The sequence below is a fragment of the Pongo abelii genome, chromosome 4 (genome assembly GCF_028885655.2).
Source record: "Pongo abelii isolate AG06213 chromosome 4, NHGRI_mPonAbe1-v2.0_pri, whole genome shotgun sequence".
Lineage (NCBI taxonomy): Eukaryota > Metazoa > Chordata > Mammalia > Primates > Hominidae > Pongo > Pongo abelii.
The window spans coordinates 117740555-117764658 of NC_071989.2; the positions used below are offsets into that span (position 1 = coordinate 117740555).

The 24104-nt window shown below is 36.2% G+C and overlaps 1 protein-coding gene across 3 annotated transcripts in view; it reads left to right on the forward strand.

Moving 5' to 3' along the window:
- The window catches only part of MAN2A1 (mannosidase alpha class 2A member 1), a 178950-nt gene that overhangs the window by 43786 nt on the left and 111060 nt on the right, over positions 1–24104 (forward strand). For all 3 annotated transcript variants that reach the window (XM_002815774.5, XM_054555791.2, XM_054555792.2), the window contains one exon: positions 17942–18069. In XM_002815774.5, the coding sequence (XP_002815820.1) occupies positions 17942–18069 (128 nt within the window). The remainder of the gene's footprint in view (positions 1–17941; positions 18070–24104) is intronic.

Consider the following 24104-nt stretch of genomic DNA (forward strand, 5'->3'; position numbering starts at 1 on the left):
AGGCATGAGCCACTGTCCCTGGCCTGTATACTTTTTATTCTTTAGAGTTTTTTGATTTTTTTTTTTTTGTGACTTAATGTGTAATCAATGTTGATGAAGCTTCTACTGGTGTTTGAAAAGGTGGGATTTGTAGAATATAGAGTTTGGTATCTGCTAATTCAGTATTTTACAACTGCTATTTTTATCTTCGTACAGTCAGTTTTGCTGTCATATTGCATACACGTTCTTAAAAATCATGTTATACAAAATTGTGCAATATTAAACCCAGGGCTCATGAAAAAGTATAGTTAGAGCATAGCACTCTAAAACTTCATTAGTGATGTAGGCACACACAGAACATGGAAACCTAATAAAGATGCTAATCCAGTTTTACCTGTGTTAAATTGGTTAAAAAATGCATAAATAAATATGTCAGTTTACCTTGAAAAATGCCTAAAGTTTGCTTGTGGAAGGGTGTATTGGAAGAAATATAGATTCAAGTTATTACTGAGAAGTGATGGCAAGTAGGTTAGCTGAAATCTGTTGGAAAGTTGAATAGCAGATGTGGATGACTGTGGCTCATAACCCTTGATGAACTAAGGGAGCTGGTAGATATTTGAGGTGTGTGCGTGTGCCTTGTGCATTCCTTATACAGCTTTGTTCAGCTGAGTGAAGTTTTGTACCTTCATCTAATGTTTCTTGGAGACTAAATTGTGCATAAGCAAGGCAAAATTTATTTCCTCATGTAATCAATCACCTGGGAACTCATTCCCATTTTTGAAACAAGTGTTTATGGCAGAACTGACTGTACTTATTGTTTGCTACTGTTCCCCATCAGCTTTTATTTTTTGGGTATTTTATGTTTTTTTTTTTTTCCATTCTTGCCTGATCTTTGTTGGCTTCTGTATTAGCTCATTCATTCATTCAACAGACACTTCCCGAACATCTACTGTGGGGCAGGGACTGCAAGGTGGGCACTCCTAGACTAAGATTTATTTTTCTTCATTGTAAACTGTATGTATCATCATTGACACCATCTTTTCTCCTTTTTATAATTAATATTGTTATACTACCACTCTTTTGTTGTTCGTTTGCTTGAGTTTGCTGTCCTTTTTACTTGAAGGACAGTCAGCTTGGTGGTTCTAAAGGCTGGGAACTGGAACCAGGCCACCTAGGTTCAAATTCTGCCAAGTCCCATCTACTGTGTGGCTTTGAGCAAGTTATTTAACTTCTCTATACCTCAGTTTCTTCATTTGTCAAATGAGGATAATATTGAAACCAATTTTATTTGGTTTTTGTGAGGATTGAATTAATTCAAACACCATGCTTAGCACAATGCCTGGCACATTTTAAAATCCCAATAAACATTAGTGCTTTTTTAACTTTTATTTGAGACTGAGTATTTCTCCTGGATACCATATGTAATTTTTAATGCTGAAGTCTTCTACAATGGGAGACTTTTTAATTTTTAATTTTTATTTTTGAAACAGGGTCCCACTCTGTTCCCAGGCTAGAGTGCAGTGGTACGATCACAGCTCACTGCAGTCTCACCCTCCTGGGCTCGGGTGATCCTCCCGCTTCAGCCTTCCAGTAGCTGGGACTACAGGCGCACACCACCATGGTGGCTCATTTTTGTATTTTTTGTAGAGATGAGATTTTGCCATGTTGCGCAGGTTGGTCTTGAACCCTTGGGCCCAAGTGATCCACCTGCCTCAGCCTCCCAAAGTGCTGGGATTACAGGCATCAGCCACTGTGCTCAGTCCCTGTAATGGGAAGATTTTAACTATAATTCTTTTTTTCTTCTCTCTTAAAGCTTTCTTATATAATGCTTCATTGAAGGTAACTTTTTCCCCGTGCTCACTTACTTTATTTATGAAATTTTAAATTTTCACTAAGTTATATATCTAGGTATGTATAACTTTTCATTAAGATTTCCACCTATCGATTCAAATGTTTCTTTAGCTTATGTGTTCTGTACTTACTAATTTACTACTGCTTTTGTTTCGTTTGTTTTAGAATTCAAGTACTTTGTTATTGTGTCTCTAGTCTCTCTTTTTCATATGCATTTTTAATTTGTTGAATTTACTGTGTTTTGGGAGATTTTTCCCAAGAGTCTTCCCTGCCACCCCCTCAGTTCAGTACTCTGGTATTGAGTCTTTTCTGGCTTTGAGTGTTTGGTTCTAACTTTACTTCTGTGCTTTTTGTATTGTTGTCCATAAGTCCGAGTATTTCCCTCCTTTTTTATTTATCTGTGAGCAACAACAGCTGTATCCACACCTGGAATTTGTCCCAAAACATGGTGTAACTTGCCTTGAATCCCTTTCTTTTCTAACCAAATACTTTCAGCTTCCTTGCTGTGGGTATTAGTTATTACTGGCTGACCAGCATCTACTTCACCTGATTTCCTTTTGGGAAGTGGTCTCTCACCCAAGGAAGTCAGCTCCTCCTCCTTGTTGCCTAGCCCGCACAAGTCGGCTGTGACCTGAGCTCAGTTAATTAGCATATTATTTCCCAGGGCTTTGAATCTTTAGAGAGTGAAGTGAGGGCTGACAGATGGAGGGAGGGAAGCAGACACAGAAGAATGTTTACTGGTCATTCCTCACAGCACCTTGCATTTGCAAGACTCTTCCTGTGGTAAGATCCCTGTGTTCCCTGCAGCATGATTTCTCATTTTCCTCCAGCCCTTTGTTAAGCCTGGACTTTTATCCTGTCTTCAGTTCTGTGTGTTCAAGACAGTATCCAGAGTCAGTTTGTATTGCTTGCAAACCAGAAAGCTAGCTGATAGGAACTTACGATGTCTCCTTAGTTCCTCTGTTGGAGAATTATATCCTGCAAGATTATATGAGAATCAGGGATCAGCAGTTGGGGAAGGTGCCCTGGTTGTAAATAGGATAGAGTGAGAGAAGAGAGGAGCTGGGGCTATGAGAAGATCTGGAAAAGGAGTGCCCCATCTATGAAAGGTTTTCTGTTTCTTTGGTGTAGCTGCTGAGCCTGGGGGCTGGCTTTCTCCATCTAGCTTTGTTTCTGTGTGGCCTGTAAGCCAGGTAGGAGATGTGTGTCTGAAGGTGCTGCTTCACAGAGTCCAGCCACCTCAGAAGGAAACTGGGTCTGCTGCCTGCTGCTTGTGGTCAGGTGAGGCCAGCCATGCTTGGCTCTCTCCCAGCATGGCTTCATTAAGGAGACTGCCTCTGCAACAGTCACAGTGCATGGGCAGAGAGACTTCTGCAGAGGGGGGCTCACACAAGTGCCATGAGGGTGAAGAGTCTGTGATTAGTATCTGTCCCAAGACTCAGCTTTGCCTCAGCCCTTGGCCCTTCAGATTGGGAGCTGTTGACAGAATCTCTCAGAATCTTCTTATTTATGCTGGAATTTCATGCTGATTTTTCATGCAGGGCAGTTGCAGGTCAATACTTGAATTATTTCAGTTTTACTCGTACCATATCTGTCAGAAATGCTGCCAATTTTATGGCCTGTGGATGGCCTCTTTCTCCTGACTCTACCTGGATGCAAGTTTTCCCCCACTATCTCTTTTCTTTGTTCTGTTTGTTATTTTTCTTAGGTTGAACCACATAAAATTGCCAATATTTGACTACTTTTGATATACAAAAGTGGCAATTTCATGAATCAGTCCAATATTAAAGATAAAATATGGTAAGATATTGGAGGGGACTGCAGATTAGAATCTAGTGCTCAATCTTTGTCTCAGATTTGTCTCACTCAGACTCCTTCTGAGTGAGAACAGCTTTTTTGGCATTGGAAAATATTCTGGAATACAGGCTTGATCGTGAACAGTATCATTTTGCTTGAAGGAAAAATGGTTTTATAGCCAGATTAGTGCAGATGAATTCTGTTTCTGGTCAATGTTTGCTAAAGTTCTCTCTCTTCTAGCTATAATAATTCAGTTTTATTCACTTATTACATTTGTTTGTAGAACTAGGGTAATAGCATTCCCCCCCACTTACTTGAACAAAACATTCTTAGTGTTAGTTGCTTAAACGTATGTTTTCGGAGGAAAACTTAGTAGATGTTTAAGTTTGCTCCTGTTATTTAAATTCTAAGCTTGTACTAAGTGGCATTACTAATAGATTTTTTTGTGTGACTTCTAGTGTAATGCTTATGCAGTGGCTTGTTTTTCTCTTTTTGAAGATGAGCTATGGATTAAATATCTGTACCTAAATTTGCAAGCTAGCTGTTGCAGAGCAGAACCTGTTAATTCCAGCAGAGTTCCACATAAGCTTTCATTGTCCCTAAAGAATACCAATTGATTGTGGGAACTTAACAGAAACATAACTCAGATGATCCTTATAATCTATTCTAACAGTGACTTGTTTGATTCTTATCCCCTCCCCCAGCAGCATTATTATTCAACTCTATAAGCTTTTAAAAGTGAAAATCTAGTTAACTAAAGAGAGATCTATGTAAACAACATCTATATTTTCTGTTTTTTTGTGTGATCTGAAATAATTTAATCAATTATAATCATGGTACCTACTGGTAATACATATCCAGTGGATTTAAAAGAAGCTGCCTTCCATTAAATAATCACTGTATTGTCTTCTATGCTTGTTTTATTTTGAAAATGACTGGTGGTGTAATTTTTTAAAACTTTTTAGGCTTCACATTTGAATATTTTTGGCTAAATGCAGTTAAATACTGCATGATGTTTATAATACATCAAAATGTGAACCCTTATTGAGAGGCAGCTGAAACATTAGCCTTAGCGTTTCCTTTGACTAGCACACAGCATGTTACATATTCATTGTTCCTCTCTGGGCTCTGAGATATTAGAACAGCTTTTATATTGCATCTGCTCTTGCTATTGAGACCAGTGTTGAGTGGGGAAACCCATGAGTTATTAGAACCTAAGAACAGTTTGTATATTCACCAAAGTCTTGACCAGTTTCTCTTTGTGGATCTTTTAGTGTGAAAAGGGGCTCCAAATGTGTGCTGAGAAGAAGGTACCGTCAGTTAGTATAGTTTTTTTTATCTTCACCAAATTGGTGGGTTTCATTGCTTTGGCAAGAATGCATACTCTTTATTTATGTAATCTTTGTACTATCTTCTTACAATTTTTCCCCTAGGTTCATATTTAAGTGAACCTTCCACTGTCTTCTCAACTATCTCTGCTTGCTTCTTGAAATCAGAAAAATATTTGATGTTACATTTTAAAATAAGAATCCAAACTTAACTAATGTGCATCTTGGGTTTTCTAAGAAATTTGACTATTAATGTTCCTAAACAGACTAATTCATTATATGTTATATACAGGTTGGATTTTATGGTATTTAACTGAAGGTTGCTGTAAAATTTGTAGAGCAATGGGAAGTTACAGTGTGTCTTGTGATATTCAGAGTCATTTGCAGATATTTGGATTGAGTTTAGAATCTAAAGATATTTAGCATTTCATCAAAGCACTGAAAGCAATGCACCAGGGTCTAAAATAACTTTAGTTCTAATAGTCGAAGCAGTGGTTTACGTTTATTTTAGAAAGCATATGTTCTATCCCTACCTTTTCAATTCTAGTTCGTCTTGAGTGAGATGGCTATCCTTCCACCTCTCATTCCTTTCAACCACTGGCATCTATTTATGTCACAGAGACCTGTAAAAGCCATGAGGGACTTCTCAAGTGCTCCGCCCGTCCCTTGGATACTTTGTCAAGCCTCAGAGAGGATATTTTTTTGCAGCATTGACATCGACCACTCCATTCTCCTCGAAATTCTGTCCTCTTTTGGCTTTGAAGTGACCTTGAGCTCTTTCACTTTCAGGTCTATTCTGGCACTGCTGACCATTCATTTTTCATCACCTCTCTGATTTCCTCTTCTGCTTACTTACCAAATGTTCCTGTTCTCGCCTGTTGGGGAACACTGCTTAGTTTTCTTCATTTTGCATGCTTTTCCACACTGTTGTTTTAATTACCAGGCATTTGGACTACTTCCAGATCTAAAGATCCAACCTGGACTTCTTGTTCTCTAGTTAGTGGCAATAGTAAGAGATAAGCACTCGTTTATTTATTCAGCCAATCCTCTAGCATTCTCTTGAGTTAAGGTTCTTTATCATCTTCATTCTCCTGTTGAGGGATCTGAAGCAGAGGTGTTAAGGGAAGTGCCTAAGGTCACCCAGCTAGTAAGTGTGGAAATAGGACCCAAGCCAGGCAAAATAGGGGCAAGATAGTCTTCACCTCTGTGGTGCTCTGCCTTTCCACCTCCCTTCCCTGTGACATCCAGTTAGTCCCTGAGCTCTGTGACTTCTGCCTCTTCAGTGTCTCCAGACTCTGACCCCTGCTTTTCATCTCCATTGCTCTTGTCTCGTACTATTGTGAAAACCTCCAAATGGTCTTTCCATTTCCAGCTGTGCCACTTCTAAGTGTCTGCCATTTCATCAACAGAGTTAGTTTTCTAATATGTGAGTCCCACCATGTTTGCTTTAAAATGCTTTGTGGTGCTTCGTTCTCAAAAGGCACAGGCCACTATCCTTTGCCTGACACATACTGACTTTTTCTGTCTGATTCCTCCCAACTTGCTCATCCTTATCTCCAATCACTTCCTGCCTCACACTCTACTCTTAGGCATTCTGAGCCACGGGTGTCCTCAGACACATGCTGTTTTGTGCTTCTTAGGAATTTGCCTGTGTTCAGCTTGGATTTTAATTTTTTTCCTTTTGTGCACTGGATAATTTCAGTCTTACTCATTTTTAACACTCAGCTGAAATATTACCTCATTTCTGAAGCCTTCCCTTATTTACTTCTACCATTCATTCAGCAAATATTTATTGTGTTATGCTCCAGAAATGTAGGAGGTAAGCAAGACTGACCTGGTCCCAGCCCTCAGAAAACAGCAGGGAAGACATGTAATTAAACACAGTATAATAATAAAGGGTTTTCTTCTATAGAGGCAAGAAGGGGGTCTTGGAAGGCTTCCTGAAGCAAATGATCTTCAAGCTTAAACCTGAATGATGACTAGAACTAGCCAGTCAAGAAGTGCGTGTCAGAGGGCAGAGAAGGAATTTCAGGTTGTGAGAAGAGAATGGTGATTATGGGCCAGGGATTAACAAGGACATGTTTGAACACCTGAAAGACGTTTATTAGACAGCAGCAGTTGGGGAGGGTGCGCAGCGAGGGTGTGTGTGTAGAAGCTGGGTAAATCGTGGCCATCAGGGAGATACATATCAAAACTTCTAGAAGATACTGTTTCCAACCCTTTTAGAATGGCTAAAATAAAAAAGATGACAACGTCAAAAGTTGGCAAGAATGTGTAGCAACAGAACTCATATATTGCGGGTGGGAATGTAAAATGGGGGCGACTTTCTGAAAAGCCTCCAAAGAGTTTTCCAAACTTAAAATATATACCATGTGATCTGGGGGCTCCACTCCTAGCAGTTTACCCAAGAGAAATGCAAAAATGTTCACAAAAAGACTTGTACAGACATTTTCATACAGGCTTTTTCCTAGTAACTTCTAACTGCAAGCAGTTTAAATGTCCTTCAGCAGGTGATGGATTAAAAAATTGTTGTATATTCATACAACAGAATACCTAGCAGTAAAAAAATGATAAACTACTGAAATACACAGTAATATGGATGAGTCTTACAAATGTTAAGCAGAAGAAGAGAGACAGAAGAGTAAATATTGTTTGATTTCCATTTTATGAATTCTGAGAGGAGACTCAGCTGATCTATTGTGATAGAAATGGAATGTCAGAATGTTTTTTGGGGGCAGGGTGAGGGGGCGAGCATGGATTGGAACGGGGCATGAGGGAACTCTCTGAATTGGTGGAAGTAGTCTACATATTATTTTGGATAGTGATTACAGTTGTCACAATTCATGAGACTGAAAATATGTGTATTGTATATTGTTATATCTCAAAAATATTTTAGAAAATGTAATACAATATAAACATACCATACAATAAATACAATAATATAATACAATACAGTAAACATAATGATATATGTCTCTCTTGATATGGAAAGATGTTCATGGTATAATGTTAAGTAAATTAACTTGGTTAAAAACTCTGGCTACCATATAACCCTTTGTGCATATATATCAAGGTAGTGAGTTTTTAAATTTTATTCTTTAACGTCTTTCACATTTTTCAACTTATTTCGAATGAGTATTTTATGAATAAAGTATTGTTTACTATACAGTGAAAGATTTAAAGTACATCCCCTGCTTATTAAAACTGCAGAAATTATTGAACCGTATGAGAAATTTATTTTTTTTCTATTAAATTAAATTAATTAATTAATTTTAGAGACAGGGTCTTTGTCACTCAGGCTGGAGTGCAGTGGTACTATCATAGCTCACTGCAACCTCAAACTCCGGGCTCAAGTGATACTCTACCTCAGACTCCTGAGTAGCTAGGACCTACAGGTGCATGCCACCATGCCTAGCTAATTTTTATAATTTTGTAGGGATAGGTTTTACTATATTTCCCAGGCTGGTCCTCAAACCCCTGGCCTGAGGTGATCCTCCTGCATTGGTCTCCCAAAGCACAGGGATTATAGGTGTGAGCCACTGCACTTGGCCCCAAGACATTTTTAAATAAATTTTCATGACTATTTTTAAGCTACAGTTCTGTTACTTTTTTTTTTTTTTTGAGACAGAGCTTTACTCTGTTGCCTAGGCTGAGTGCAGTGTTGCAGTCTTGGCTCACTGCCACCTCTGCCTCTCAGGTTTAAGCAGTTCTTATGCCTCAGCCTCTCAAGTAGCTGGGATTACAGGCATGTGCCACCACACCTAGCTAATTTTTGTATTTTTTGTGGAGATGGGGTTTCGCCATGTTGGCCAGGCTGGTCTTGAACTCCTGACCTCAAGTGATCTGGCAGCCTCAGCTTCCCAAAGTGCTGAGATTACAGATGGGAACCACCGTGTCTGGCCTCAGTTTTGTGAGTTTTCAGTGCTTAGGAGACACAGGTTATAGCATTTATAGTTGAGAAAAAAATTTGGTTTAATTTACTTTTTAATATATGCCCCAATATATACAAAGGATGCACAATGAAAAGTAAGGTACTCAGCCACTCCTATCTCCTTGTCATTTTGCTCTTTTCACAGGAGGTAACTACTATGACCAGGCTCTTATTTATTTTATGGATGTATGGGAAAACATATGCACATGTACATAAAGGCATAGGCATGTATATTATACAATGATACCGTGCCATGCACATTGTGCTGGTTCTTTTTTTTTTTTTTGAGTGGGTCTATTTTTTAAATTGTAAATAAGCATAACATAAAATTTACTATTTTAACAATTTTTAAGTGTCCAGTAGCATTACAACATTTACGTCATTGTGCAGCTGTTACTACCATCCATCTCTAGAACTTTATCATCACCCCAAATGCAAACTTTGTACCTATTGAACAGTAATTCCCATTCCTCTTGCTCCTGGCAACCACTGTTCTGTTTTCTGTCTCTACAAGTTTGACTACTCTGTTAGGTGCCTTATATACGTAGAATCATATAATTTTTGTCCTTTTCTGTCTGCCTTATTTCATTTAGCATAGTATCTTCAAGGCTCATTCATGTTGTAGCATGTATCAGAATTTCTTTCCTTTTTAAGGCTACATGATGTTCCCCTGTATGTGTTGAAAGTAGTGACAAAAACCACAGTTACTTTTGCACCAACCTAATACATACCACAGCTTATTTATCCACTCATCCTTTGATGGACATTTGGGTGGTTTCTACCTTTTGGCCACTGTGAATAATGCTGCTATGAATATGGGTGTGCAGATATCTGTCCAGGTCCCTTCTTTCCATCTCCAGAAATGGTACTGCTGGATCACATAGTAATTCTATGTTTAATTTTTTCTTTTAATCACTGTCATTTAGGTGTATTTTTTTGGCAGAGTAAAACATTTAAACATTTTACATAGACATAAATGTGAGCATGATAAGCATTGACATGAAAATGGCAGTAATTCTGTATGTGTGCTTCTTGTATTTTTATCTTTTTATGTGATTTTTTTTGCAAAATACATTATAAACATTTATGAATTTCACTAGTTTTCTGTGATATCATTTTTAATGGCTGAATAATGTTTTGTCACTGTATGGATGAGTCAACTTGACTAATCTCTTACTTTTGGTGATCTAGGTAATTTTTTAACTTTTATCTTTGAAAACATCTGTTTGTATCCATGATCTCTATTTATAATCTAATTTTATACAAAGGTAACACAGAGCTGGGGGGAGAGGGTGGGTACAGCAGTTTCATTTGACTGACAATATAATCAACATTCAGCTGTATGATTTTGTCCTCTTTGTTGCCTAAAACGTTATTCTCTAGGGCTTTCCCCAAATTGGTTTAGAACAAGCAAGTGGACATGCCTTTTCTATAGGGTATACTGCCTGGGAATAATGTGGAATTGCACCAAGGAATCAAAGGGCAGTATAAGGACATGTGTAATACAAGATTCGTGCATAATTTTTTCATCACAATGCTGTTTTCCATACTACTGTACCGTTTTACATCCCACCAGCAATGCACAGATTTCCAGTTTCCTCACATCCTTATCAACACTTATTTGCTGTTTTATTATTTTAAGTAATAGGCATCCCTAATGGGTGTTGTACCAGTGCTTTTTAAACATATATCTTGGAGAATCTTTTAGTAAAGTCTGTTATGTGAATGGGACTTGTTATGTAACTACTCCCAATTTTATTTCTGGCCTCTTGGTAATATATTTAGTGTATCTTTTGTCTTTAGTGCATATAATGCTCTTATTTTAAAATACAATATTTTCTGACTTATTTTTAGTGAGCATGGATGAAAGTACATATACATTTTACAGTTTGATAGTTATTGCCAGCAGTATGTGAGACTACTTATGTCTACATCCTTAACATCACAGTATCATACAACTTTTTGATCTTTCTAATCTGATAGGTGAAAAGTGGCATCTCAATGAAGTTTTAACTTGCATTTCCTTATGAGTGAGATTAAATTTCTTGTCATTTTTATGAGCCAGTTATTTCTGAAATATCTGCATTGCATCTTTTGCCCTTTTTTTTTTGCCTTATTGGTACCCATTTCTTACAATTTTATGCTAATAGGAACAATCAGTGTTAAATGATGAACGAAACTGATGTGATTCCTGTGCTCATGGTACTTACAGCCTGTTGGAATAGAAAGATAGTGGACATACAAATATACAATTAAATTTTGTTGTAAATGTTATGGAAGAAAAGTTAGATTTTCTATAAGATAACAGTTTAGGCTGGATTTGGGTGGGATGTGGTGGCCAGTAACAGCCCCTAATGAACCTGTAAGAACCAATGAGGCAAATATTTGAAGGGAAAACATTCCAGGCAGATAGACAGCATGGACAGCTAGCTGAAAGAAGGGGATGTGGCTGGATTGCAATGAGGAAGAAATGAGAGATGACTAATTTGCCCTCTGTTCCTCATACACTAAATCTGTATAGATATGTATCAACAATGTTCAAAAGTATACAGTGAGTTTCTCCTATCATTATATAAGGGGCTTTAAAACAAATCTTCTTCCCTGCCTACTAGATATTCTCCATGAAAGGAATATGAATCAGACAATCTGATTAGCAGAATGTCTTTAGGGTATAAATTGATTCATTGGGAGTTTCTTCTGTGTTTTTGAATTTTTCATTTAAAATTTTTTTTAAATTTAAGAATGAAACACTGTATGTCATCTTGTATTATTTCCTGTTTCTCCAGATGTGTGATTAGAAATTCAACTGGTTTTCTCATGTGAAATTAATTTGTGATTCTTTGAAGCTTGCTAAATGATGCATTGTTTGCTACTAAGTTGTCTGTAACAATTTCCCCATTAGGGAGAAAAGCTCTTTGAGTGTGTCCTTCTGTGTGTGACCAAATTCCAAATGTCTGATGATTCTATATAGGGGAAAAAGTGACACTCAGAGAAAATGATTTGCAGCTTGTTGTGCTTTGCAGTAAATTCTGCATTTTAGGTATAAAATGAGGAACGACAGATATGCTCGCTTAGTTTTGATCAGTAATTTTCTTAAGCTTTCTGTACCAAATTTCTCATCATTGAAATAGAAACATGGTGGTATTTTAATGTCTTTTACCATTAGTTACAAGTCAACTCAGTGTAAAAAGTGAAAGACAAGTATTGTTAATTTGGAAAATTAGTTCCTGGTTTCTTAGTTTCTGGATTTGTTAGATAAATATATTCCTTTGTTTCCCTTACTTACCCAATATCCTTTCACTTTGGCCTTTAGATTTCATGTTTATTAGGAAATATCATGAAGTGTACATGTAAAATAGACAGAGAATGTCTTGGTAGAAACTAAGCAATAGACCCTATGGTGTGGACACATCTTTTTTTTAATTTTAATTACATTTTAATTTAAATTCTAATGTTTTTAATTAACTTTCTCCACTAATATTCCCCTGCTTGTCAGAGAAATAGTTCAATTGATACCTGTTGAACACTGTGAATGGAAATACTTGGAAGTGCCTGTATTCATGCTAAGTAAATTTTTCTATAGATATGGGTATTTCTCATTACTTTTAAAAAATTGTTAGTCTTGAATGTACAGCTACAATCCACCTTCGTCTTATTTTTATCATCACTAACAACAGTGGCTTTAAGTATGGTACTTTTTTAGGTTAACATAGCTTTTCTGTTATTGCTTGTAAATATTTTTTAAAGTATTTCCAGACATATTGTTTCTGTTATGACTTTTAGTCCTAGGTTTTGTAGTTATCACTAAATGATGATGGTTATTGCTATGCTTCTCAATAATTAGGTCGACAATTTTCTTTGTTTTTTGGGGACTGTTTCTTGTTTTTCTTTCACTCATCAGATGCTTCCTTAAGTGTTTATCATATATGTTCTAGAATTCAGGGCAAATTTGTGTCCTTCTGATGTTTTTGGGTTTTGTTGTTGTTAATGGCAAGTGTTTTTGCTCAACACAGTAAATATTTTATATCAGACCAAACCTTCCTGCTTGTAAGAATCTTCTGGTTTATTATCTGTTTTTCTATTCCTGTGGATGGGTTAGGGGGTAATACCCTAGGAAAAACAGGCAGTTCAATGAAATAGGAGTACTCACTAACCTGATTATTCTATCAGGTATCATACTATTACAATATGGTCCATATTAAAATAATGTTGTCTCTTTGCTTCCATGGGATGTTTGGTCCTATCTTATAAAAGAAACTATGCTAAGAGGAACTAAAACCTATGCGCTTTCTGGCCTACTATTATGATATCATTTATATATGATACGATATATTTGCCTATTTTTGACCTAGTCATGCAATTTTTCTGAAAAACCTGTATGAGCATAGTATTTTGAAATATGAATCCCTTCGCTTCCATGACATAATATCTTGGCATTTTCTTATGAGCTGGTTTTAAGTCACTCTGATTGAGTCTTAAAAAGAAAAAATATAACTCATTCTTTCTTCACTAAATCAATGGCTGTTTTATTGTATTTTTATATTTTTAATTGATGCAAATATTTGTACATATTTATGGGGTATATGTGATATTTTGTTACATGCATGGAATGTGTAATGATCCAGTCAGGGTTGGGGTGTCCATCACCTTGAGTATCATTTGTAAGTGTTGGGAACATTTCCAGTCCTCTGTTAGCTGTTTTGAAATATACAGTACATTGTTGTTAACTATAGTCACTCTACTCTGCTGTCGAACATTAGAACTCACTCCTTTTATCTAACTGCATGTTTGTACCCATTAACCAACCTCTCTTAACCCCTCTTCCCAATCCCTACCCTAAGTCAAATACTCTTCCCAGCCTCTGGTATCTGTCCTTCTACTCTCCACTTCTGTGAGATCAACTTTTTTTTTTTTTTTTTTTAGCTCCCAAATATGAGTGAGAACATAGGATGTTTGTCTTTCTATGCCTGGCTTATTTTGCTTAATAGAATGACCTCCAGTTTCATTCATGTTGCTACAAATGATATGATTTCATACTTTTTTATGACTAAATAGTATTCCATTGTGTATATGTATATACCACATTTTCTTTTTCCATTCATCTAAATCAACACTTAGGTTGATTCCATATCTTTGCTGTTGTGAATAGTGCTGCAATAAACATGAGAGTCCAAGTATCCCTTTGGTGTACTGATTTTTTTCCTTGGTATACTTGAGTTTTTCCCAGTAGTGGGATGGCTGAATCATATGGTAGTTCTATTTTTAGTTTTTTTTTTTTTTAATAAATCTTCAATGCCTATTTTAATAATGTAAATGTTTTTTAAAAATCTATTTTTCAACTTCCTATTCTGACTCACTGATGTGTTTATTTCTAAGTCACAGTTATGGTAGCTTTTTAATGGCTTTTACCAACTGGAAGGACAGATTGCTCTTTATTACTCTTTTCTAGACTGTTTCAGGCTAAATTCAGATTTATTATTTTTGTCCTTTAACATTTCTTATCTCCATTTCTCTTATATTTTCCTTCAGCTTGATCTTTGACTCTCCTTTTGCTTGTATTTTGTTAACTTCTCATCATTCCCTATTTTCTCTTTTGTTAATAGTTCTTTGAAACTTAACTTTTTAATTGGCCCCTTTTCTTAAACTTACTCTTCTTTTTCACTTAACTTCTTTTGGATGTCACACTGTCATCAAAAAGCCCTGTCCAAATTTATATGCATTACTACAAAGCGACTTCCTTTCTCAACACAATTGCACTGTCTGTGTATTAATACTACCATTCCGTTAGACACCTGGAATTAAAACACTAAGTCATATTTGCATTAATCTTTTCATCTATCTTCAGTCATTTTCTAATTACCATTGATACTTTTTCATGTGATGTCTCCCCTGTCTTCCTCCTCCTCCATATTTCATAATTACTACTACCATATTCTAGATCATATCATCTCATACCTAGATAATTGAAACTTCATTCTGACTGACCTTTCTCTATTTTATTTTGCAAATATCTGTGAGCTTCTTCTAATATAAAAACTGCAGATCAATACTAATATTAAACTGATGGCCTTATTCATTAATTCCTCATTTATGTAACAAATATTTGAATGACCATTATCTGCCAAGCAAGCTTCTGAGTGCCGGACATGCCAACGTGAACAAAACACATTCTAGTCCATGCTCTCTTGGAGCTTACATTCTAATGGTGGGTAGAGGTCGGGAGGGAAAGAGTGGAGATCTGACAATGAACAAGGTAATTTTGGTTTCTGATAAAGACTGTGATGGATAGAATGGGGGGTACAGTGGGATTGTTAGTTTAGCTTGGGTACACATGAAGGCCTCTCTGAGCTGAGCTATGAGGGCAGTTGAGACTAGCCAAGACTGGGAAAGATAGGGTAGAAGAAAATAGATAAATGCTGGAAAACATTTTAATAAGTGGGAAGTTTTTCATGCTTCCTCAAAATTAATAGACAGAATAGTCTTTAACCTTTAAGTACGGATAAGAATTCAGTCTTTGATGAAAGTAGCATCCCAGGTATTATGGGGAAGAAATGGATTATTAACAAACGTAGCTGGGAAAATTAGTTACTGTATATACTGTAATTCTTGGCTGGTTGACTTTCTTGAAGACCATTGATGCCTGTGGGACAGGAATTATGTTGTAAATTAAAACTGATATAGATGAAAAAAGAAAAGTTCTATCATTGGAGTAAATTTTTTCCACTTAATTTTTAGTTTTCTTAATCTGTAGTTTTTTTTCTCTATTCGAGATCAGCGAAGAGTTTATTTTTGATTTATATCTGAACTTATATCTGAAATTTTCCAAAAGATCTATTTATTGATATATTGAAATAATGAAGTCAAGTTTCCATATTTGATAATTAGATACTAAATCTCATACTGTCCTGACATCTCAGGCTGCGAAGCATAAGGCATAAGGGGCAGGTTTGGTCCATAGCCTCTAGACTGTGGCTAAATCAGGCAATCACCAGAACGATAAGAAAAAGAACTAATTGTATGCATAGGTCTATTGACAGTAAAGATGGGACCAGTAGCCTTGAATTTAGTTGTGTTCTTAAAGAAGGGCGTTTTTTAGAAATTTCCAGCTTCTTCATTGTAGGTTCTTGATTTGGGCCTTTGAGAAGCTGAAGTTTGATTGGATATTGTGTTTCTTTAGACATTCTAATGAGTCATCATATTCTCCATGTGAAATTATATTAGTTGGTGATCCCCATGGCAACATAAATTTATTTCTTTAATTTTTGCAGGGAATTTATTATTTGATTGTTTTTTAGAAATTATGTCCATTATCCACTCTGTTACTGGTTATATGATCATGCATATGTTTGAATTATATGTTGTGTTAATGTTGTGGCTTCTATCATATGCTTTGTAGGAAAATAGTTATTCATCCTCTGTGCCTCTGGTCTGCTTCAACTAAATTTGGCTTGAGAGTTGGCTGTTAGCTGTAGGCATCCAGTGATGTATGTCCTTTTTAAAGCTGCTTTGCTTCTTTCTGAAATTTTACCCCATTTTCCAAACCATCTTGTTGCAGGCTGGCAAGTCTGTGGCACTTAAGATAGATACTTGCTCAATTTTTTTTTCTTTTCTTTTTTCTTTTTCTTTTTCTTTTTTTTTTTTTGACACAATGTCTCACTCTGTCTCCCAGGCTGGAGTGCAGTGGCGTAATCATAGCTCACTGCAGCCTCAAACTCACAGGCTCAAGCAATCCTCCCACCTCAGCCTTCCAAGTAGCTGGGACTACAGGCATGCACCACCACACCTGGCTAACTTTTTAATTTTATTTTTTAAATATGGGATCTCCTTATGTTGCCCAGGCTGGTCTAGAATTCCTTACCTCAAGCAATTCTCCTGTCTTGGCTTCCCAGAGTGCTTGAACTACAGGGCTGAGCCAGACCTTGCTTAAATTCTTGACTGTGCCAGACCTTGCTTAAATTCTTGACTTTTATGCTTCCTTGGGCACTATTTCAAATTTTTAATAGTTAATGGTTTTTTTTTCTTCTCAGGGGAAAATATCTTCTCAAAACAATTTTATTAGGACTAGGGATCTTGTTACCTGGTATGGTATTATGGCAAAGGAATACCCAATAGACAAGTAATGAAGCTGTTAGAGCCTTTCACTCAATAATGAAAAATAAACTGTATAGCCTATATTTCAACTGAATCTGGAGCAAAGTACTTTATGATGTTATCTGTATTCCCAGAGTCATGTGGTATTTACTGGCTTTACCCTTGTTATTTTTTTAGGGTAGTTTGCATGATTAACTTATCAGTGTCAGAAGGACTAAAGTAAATATTGATTTTTTGATAAAAGTGTATTGAAATAAATAATGCGCTGAAAATGACAGCCCTCCAATAAACACTCATCAAGCATTTACTCTGTGTAAAACACTTTTCTAGGTGCTCTGCAAGATTCAGAAATAAACTAGATATGGGCCGGGCACGGTGGCTCACGCCAGTAATCCCAGCACTTTGGGAAGCCGAGGCGGGTGAATCACCTGAGGCTGGGGGTTCGAGACCAGCCTGACCAACATGGAGAAACCATGTCTCTACCAAAAATACAAAATTAGCCGGGCATGATGGCGCATGCCTGTAATCCCGGTTACTCGGGAGGCTGAGGCAGGAGAATCGCTTGAACCTGGGAGGCAGAGGTTGCAGTGAGCCGAGATTGCACCATTGCACTTCAGCCTGGGCAACAAGAGCGAAACTCCGTCTCAAATAAATAAACCAACCAGATGTGGCTTTTGACATTAAGAATCTTTGAGGCTGTATGGGAGTTTATACCCATGTGGAAGGAACCTCCAGAATGACCTGCGTGGCTTTTCCTGCAGAAGGGCAGGTTTCACCTGAGACACTGGGTGCTATCATGAGGTCTTGAAGTTGAAATTCATTCACTGGTTTAAACAAATTTTTTGACAACTAGTATACATACTGGTTATATTTAAAGGCTGTTCTTAATGTTTATGCTTGTTTAGTTTTTCATTTGAACTTTTCTTATATTTATTAATGTAGACTCTTGTTATTTTCTCTCTAGTTTAATAGAAAATGGTCAGCTTGAAATTGTGACAGGTGGCTGGGTTATGCCTGATGAAGCTACTCCACATTATTTTGCCTTAATTGATCAACTAATTGAAGGACATCAGTGGCTGGAAAATAATATAGGTATGTATTGGTATATTCTTTATTTGGGCTATTTTGGACAGTTAATTTTCGGGATGTGAAGTGAGGTTCTGTTCTTTTTTCGGGTAAGTATTTTCCCTGTTAGTCATTATTGTTGAATAATTTACTCTTCCTTAATTTACGATATTTCTTAGCTCATAAACTGAGTTACAAAGATTTACTATAGTCACTTTTAGGATCATCTACCTTGTGTAACGTATTATTTATCTATATTTTTGTTGGTTTTGGGATTATTTTAATTGTATGTTAAGACTTGATGACAAGAGGCAAAAACCTAATTATGGTAGCTTAAGTTTTTTTTTTTTAGCAAAAAAAGGAAAGAAAGATATTCATTATGTCACTGAGTGTTCCAGAGATATGGTAGCTTCAGGTATTGCTGTATTCAGGGATCCAGGGGACTTAAATTATGTTGTCTGGGCACTGTATCTTTGAGTTCTGCTTGTTTTGCTGGGTTTCTTTACAAGGTGAGTAAGATGGCTCTAGGCAGCCGAGACTAATTTTTCCAACCTAGCAACAAGGAATTCTCTTTAATACTTTATCTAGTTGGCCCAACTTGAGTCAGTTGCTTATGTCTGAGCCAGTTACTGTGTGCAGAGGTAAAGGAGTTCAAATCACTGAGGTCTAGTCATTTTGGTGGAAATGGTCTTGGGGGAAAGGGAATTGTGGAGAGCAGGGTCAGCTGCACCTAAAAAGCATGAGAATGGGTCCTCCATATGAATGGCCTCATGGAATGGGTCCAGTTCAACAGAAGAATTCTGTTGCTACAAGAAATGGGAAAAAAGATGCTAGACTGATAGAATCAGGTGTCCACTATAAAAACTTGGGACTAATAGAAAACTATGTGATATTTAATATTTGCGTTTTGTAACATGGTGTGTAAATCCTTTCAAATATTTTATATCTCAGTATAATAATGTAGTTTTTTAATGTAAGTGTATGTGTTTTTTATTGAAGTTATTTTTAGATATTTCCTTATTTTAAAAAATTGTCCCTTAGGGATAAAATTCTTCTCATCCCTATTAATTTTTTTGTTACTTTTTATTTTGAGATAATTGCAAATTTGAAGAAATGTATAAGAATACTACAAAATATTCTCATAAACCCTTCACCCAGATTTACCAGTTGTTAACATTTTGACACATTTACTTAATTTTTTCTGTTTTCATGTTGTTGTAGTGGTGCTGGTATTTCTTATTATCAGAACCATTTGGAAGTATGTTGCAGGTATCATGCCTGTGTAGAAAATAGTTAGCATAGCAGGTCTGCTATCCTTAGAAAGGCCTTGCTTGCAAGATTGGCCCTTGGTGAGTGTCTGGGAACATGGATATCCTAATGATAAGAGTGGCTCACTGTTTTTAATCTGTTTGTACAAACCATATAGTTTGTGCTAAACAATTGCTTTCCTTCTGGGAGTCTGAATTCTTAGTATGTGCTGAACAGAGGGTGCCTACATGACCAGCCCCCACCATTGGACACTGAGTCTGTAATGAGTTTCCTGGTCAGCAGCACTTCACACATACTGTCACAGTTTTGTGTTGCAGCATTTAAACACATCCTGTATGACTCCTTGGGGAGAGGACGCTTAGAAGCTTGCACCTGGTTTCCTCTGGACTTACTCTATATGCTTTTTCCTTTTGCAGATTTTTTTTTCTCATTTCACTGTAATAAATTATAGGTATGAGTACGACAATATGTTGAGACCTGTGATTTTTCTTAACGAATCACCAAACCTGAAGGTGGTCTTGGGGACCCTCTCTACACAATGCCCTTTTTCTTAAATACTTGATATGCTAACCCAAGAATATTCACTTCATAAACTTCAGTTATGAATGTTTTTTATGTTTTTATTGAAGTGTAATTTACATGCAGTGGAATATATAAATCTTAAATGTAGAGGTCAGTGAGTTTTAACAAATGTACATACCCATTTAATCTATACATTTATTACCCAAGGTCTCTCATCGCCTCATCTTTCCACTTCCAGCCAGCTGCTCTTTGATTTCTGTCATTGTCCATGAGTTTTGTTTGAAGAAGAATTTATTAATATATGAACTCACATAATATTATTTTGGATCTTGTGTCTTTTGCCCAGTGTAATTTTTTCTTACAACTTTATTGAGATATATTTCACATAAATTCATAGATTTGTGCAACCATCACCACAGTCTATTTTTAGAACTTTTTTCAACATCTCCCAAAGAAACCTTATACCCAGTAGTAGTCACTCCCCTTTCTAGCTTCACCCTTCCCTGCCCCAGTCTCAGGCTATCACTAGTCTTTCTGTATATATGGATTGGACTATTCTGGACATTTCACATAGATGGAAGCATGTAATGTATGGCCTTTGGTGATTGGATTCTTGGCATAATATTTTCAAGGCTCATCATGTATTATAGCATATATCAGTGCTTCATTCCTTTTTATAGCTGAATAATATTCTGTTGTATGGATATACCACATTTATTTATCCCTTATTCAGTTGATGGGCACTTAGGTTGTATCTTCTTTTTGGCTACTGTGAATAATGCTGTTATACACATTTATTTAAAAGTTTTTGTGTGAATCTACCTTTCTTCCTAGGAGTAGAATTGCTGGGTTATATGGTAAAAATGTTCAGCATTTTGAGAAACTGTCAAACTTTTCCAAAAGAGCAGTATCATTCTACCTTCCCACCAGCAATGTGTGAGGTTTCTATTTTCTCCGTATCTTCACCAACATTTGTTACTGTCTCTCTTTTTTATTGTAGTCATTCTGTGTGAAATGGTAATCTCATTGTGATTTTGATTTGCATTTTCCTAAAGACTAGTGGTACTAAGAATCTTTTCATGTGTATATCAGCTGCTTATAGATCTTTTAAGGATAAATGTCTATTCTAATTATTTTCCTATTTTTCAGTAGAGTTATTTGTCTTTTTATTATTGACTTAGAATTTTTTTATATATTGTGGATAAAAGTTCTTTGTTGGATAGTGATTTACAAATTTATTTTTTCATTCTGTGGTTTTTTTTTCACTTTCTTGAAGGTGTCTTTTGGTGCACAAGTTTTAATTTTGAGGAGGAAGTTTTTCTTCTGTTGCTTGTGCTTTTGATGCCATAGTAAGAAACTGTTGTTTAATCCTGAATTATAAAGATGTACTACTGTTTTTAAACTAGTTTTATGGTTTTAGCTCTTACATTTATGTCAGTGATCTACTTTTAGTTAATATTTGTGTATGATGTGAGGTAGAGTTTCATATTTATTTTTTTTGCATGTTGATACCCAGTTATTCTAATGCCACTTATTAAAAAAGATGATTCTTTCCTCACTGAATTGTCCTGGCACACTTGTTAACAGTCAGTTAACCATAATTATGAGAGTTTATTCCTGGACTCTCAGTTCTGTTTCCTTGACTTATATTTATGCCAGTACCATACTGTCTTGATTACTATAGCTTGTAGTAAGCTTCACATTGGGAAGTCTGAGTTCTCCAACTTTGTTCTTTTTTTAAACTTGTTTTTTCCACGTGAATTTTAGGCCAGTTTATCAATTTCTGCAAAAATATCAGCTAGGATTTTGCTAGTGGTTGTATTAAATCTGTAGGTCAATCTGGGGGAATATTGCCATTTTAACAATGTCACATCTTCTGATATATTAACATGGGATGGCTTTCCATTTAAGTAGATCATCATTAATTTCTTTCAACAGTGTTTTATAGCTTTCAGTGTAAAAGTCCTGTACTTTTTTTGTTAAATATGTTCCTAGGCATTTTTTTGTTTTACTGCCATTATAAATGGGATTGTTTTCTTAATTTCATTTTAGTATTATTCATTGCTAGTATGTAGAAATACAATTGATTTTTGTTAGTGATCTTATATCCTGTCACCAGCATGAAGTTTTTGAGATTCATTCTTGTAGTGTATGTTGGTAATCCATTTCCTTTTATTATTAATCCAGTTTCCTGTTGAACATTTGGGTTGCTTTCAGTTTTGAGCTATGGTGAATCATACTGTGATAAACATTTGTGCACAGGTCTTTTTGTGGGCATATGTTTTCATTCTCTTGGAATGAAATGTTTACTAGCACTAGAATTGCTGGGTTATAGGATAAGTTTATGTTGCAGCTTATGTGAACTTTGAAAGAGTTTTCCAAAGTGGTGGTGCTATTTTATATTCCACCAACAATGAATTAGAATTCTGATTGTTCCACATTTTTGCCATTGTTTGGTGTGTGAGTCTTTTTTCTTAGAACCATGCTAGTGGGTATATAGTGATATTTCACTGTTATTTTAACTTGCATTTCTATGATAACTAATGATGCTGAATATGTTTTGTTGTGCTTATTGGCCAGTGGTATACCCTATTTTCAAGTTTCAAGTCTTTTGCCCATTCTTTTTGTTTGAATTGTTGCCTTTTATATATATATATATACACACACACACATACATACATACACTTTAAGTTCTGGGATACATGTGCAGAACATGCAGGTTTGTTACATAGGTGTACAACATGCCATGGTGGTTTGCTGCACCCATCAACCTGTCATCTATGTTAGGTATTTCTCCTAATGCTATCCCTTCCCTAGCCTCCCAGCCCCTGACATGCCTCTGTGTGTCATGTTCCCCTTTCTGTGTCCATGTGTTTTCATTGTTCAACTCTCACTTATGAGTGAGAACATGCGGTGTTTGGTTTTCTGTTCCTGTGTTAGTTTGCTGAAAATGATGGTTTCCAGCTTCATTCATATCCCTGCAAAGGACATGAACTCATCCTTTTTTATGGCTGCATAATATTCCATGGTGTATATGTGCCATATTTTCTTTATCCAGTTTATCATTGATGGGCATTTGGGTTGGTTCCAAGTCTTTGCTACTGTGAATAGTTTTGCAATAAACTTACACGTGCCTGTGTCTTTATGGTTGAATGATTTATAATCCTTTGGGTATATACCCAGTAATGGGATTGCTGTGTCAAATGGTATTTCTGGTTGTAGATAATTGAGGAATTACCATACCGTCTTCCACAATGGTTGATTTATACTCCCACCAACAGTATAAAAGCATTCCTATTCTCCACATCTGTTGTTTCCTCACTTTTTAATGATCGCTTTGCTAACTGGGGTGAGATGGTATCTCATTGTGGTTTTGATTTGCGTTTCTCTAATGACCAGTGATGATGAGCTTTTTTTCATGTTTGTTGGCTACATAAATGTCTTCTTTTGAGAAGTGTCTGTTCATATCTTTTGCCCACTTTTTGATGGTGTTGTTTTTTTCTTGGAAATTTGTTTAAGTTCCTTGTAGATTCTGGATATTAGCCCCTTGTTAGATGGCTAGATTGCAATAATTTTTTCCCATTCTGTAGATTGCCTTTTCACTCTGATGATAGTTTGTTTTGCTGTGCAGAAGCTCTTTAGTTTAATTAGATCTCATTTTTCAATTTTGGCTTTTGTTGTCATTGCTTTTGGTGTGTTAGTCATGAAGTCTTTGCCCATGCCTATGTCTTGAATGGTATTGCCTAGGTTTTCTTCTAGGGTTTTTATGATTTTAGGTCTTAAGTCTTGAATCCATCTTGAGTTAATTTTGTATAAGGTGTAAAGAAGGGGTCCAATTTCAATTTTCTGCATATGGCTAGCCAGTTTTCCCAACACCATTTATTAAATTGGGAATCTTTTCCCCATTTCTTGTTTTTGTCAGGTTTGTCAAGGATCAGGTGGTTGTAGATGTGTGGTGCTATTTCTGAGGCCTCTGTTCTGTTCCATTGGTCTATATATCTATTTTGGTACCAGTACCAAGCTGTTTTGGTTGCTGTAGCCTTCCTTGTAGTATAATTTGAAGTCAGGTAGCGTGATGTCTCCAGCTTTGTTCTTTTTGCTTAGGATTGTCTTGGCTATATGTACTGTTTTTTGGTTCCATATGAAATTTAAAGTAGTTTTTTCTTATTCTGTGAAGAAAGTCAATGGTAGCTTGATGGGGATAGCACTGAGTCTATAAATTATTTTGGGCAGTATGGCCATTTTCACAGTACTGATTCTTCCTATCCATG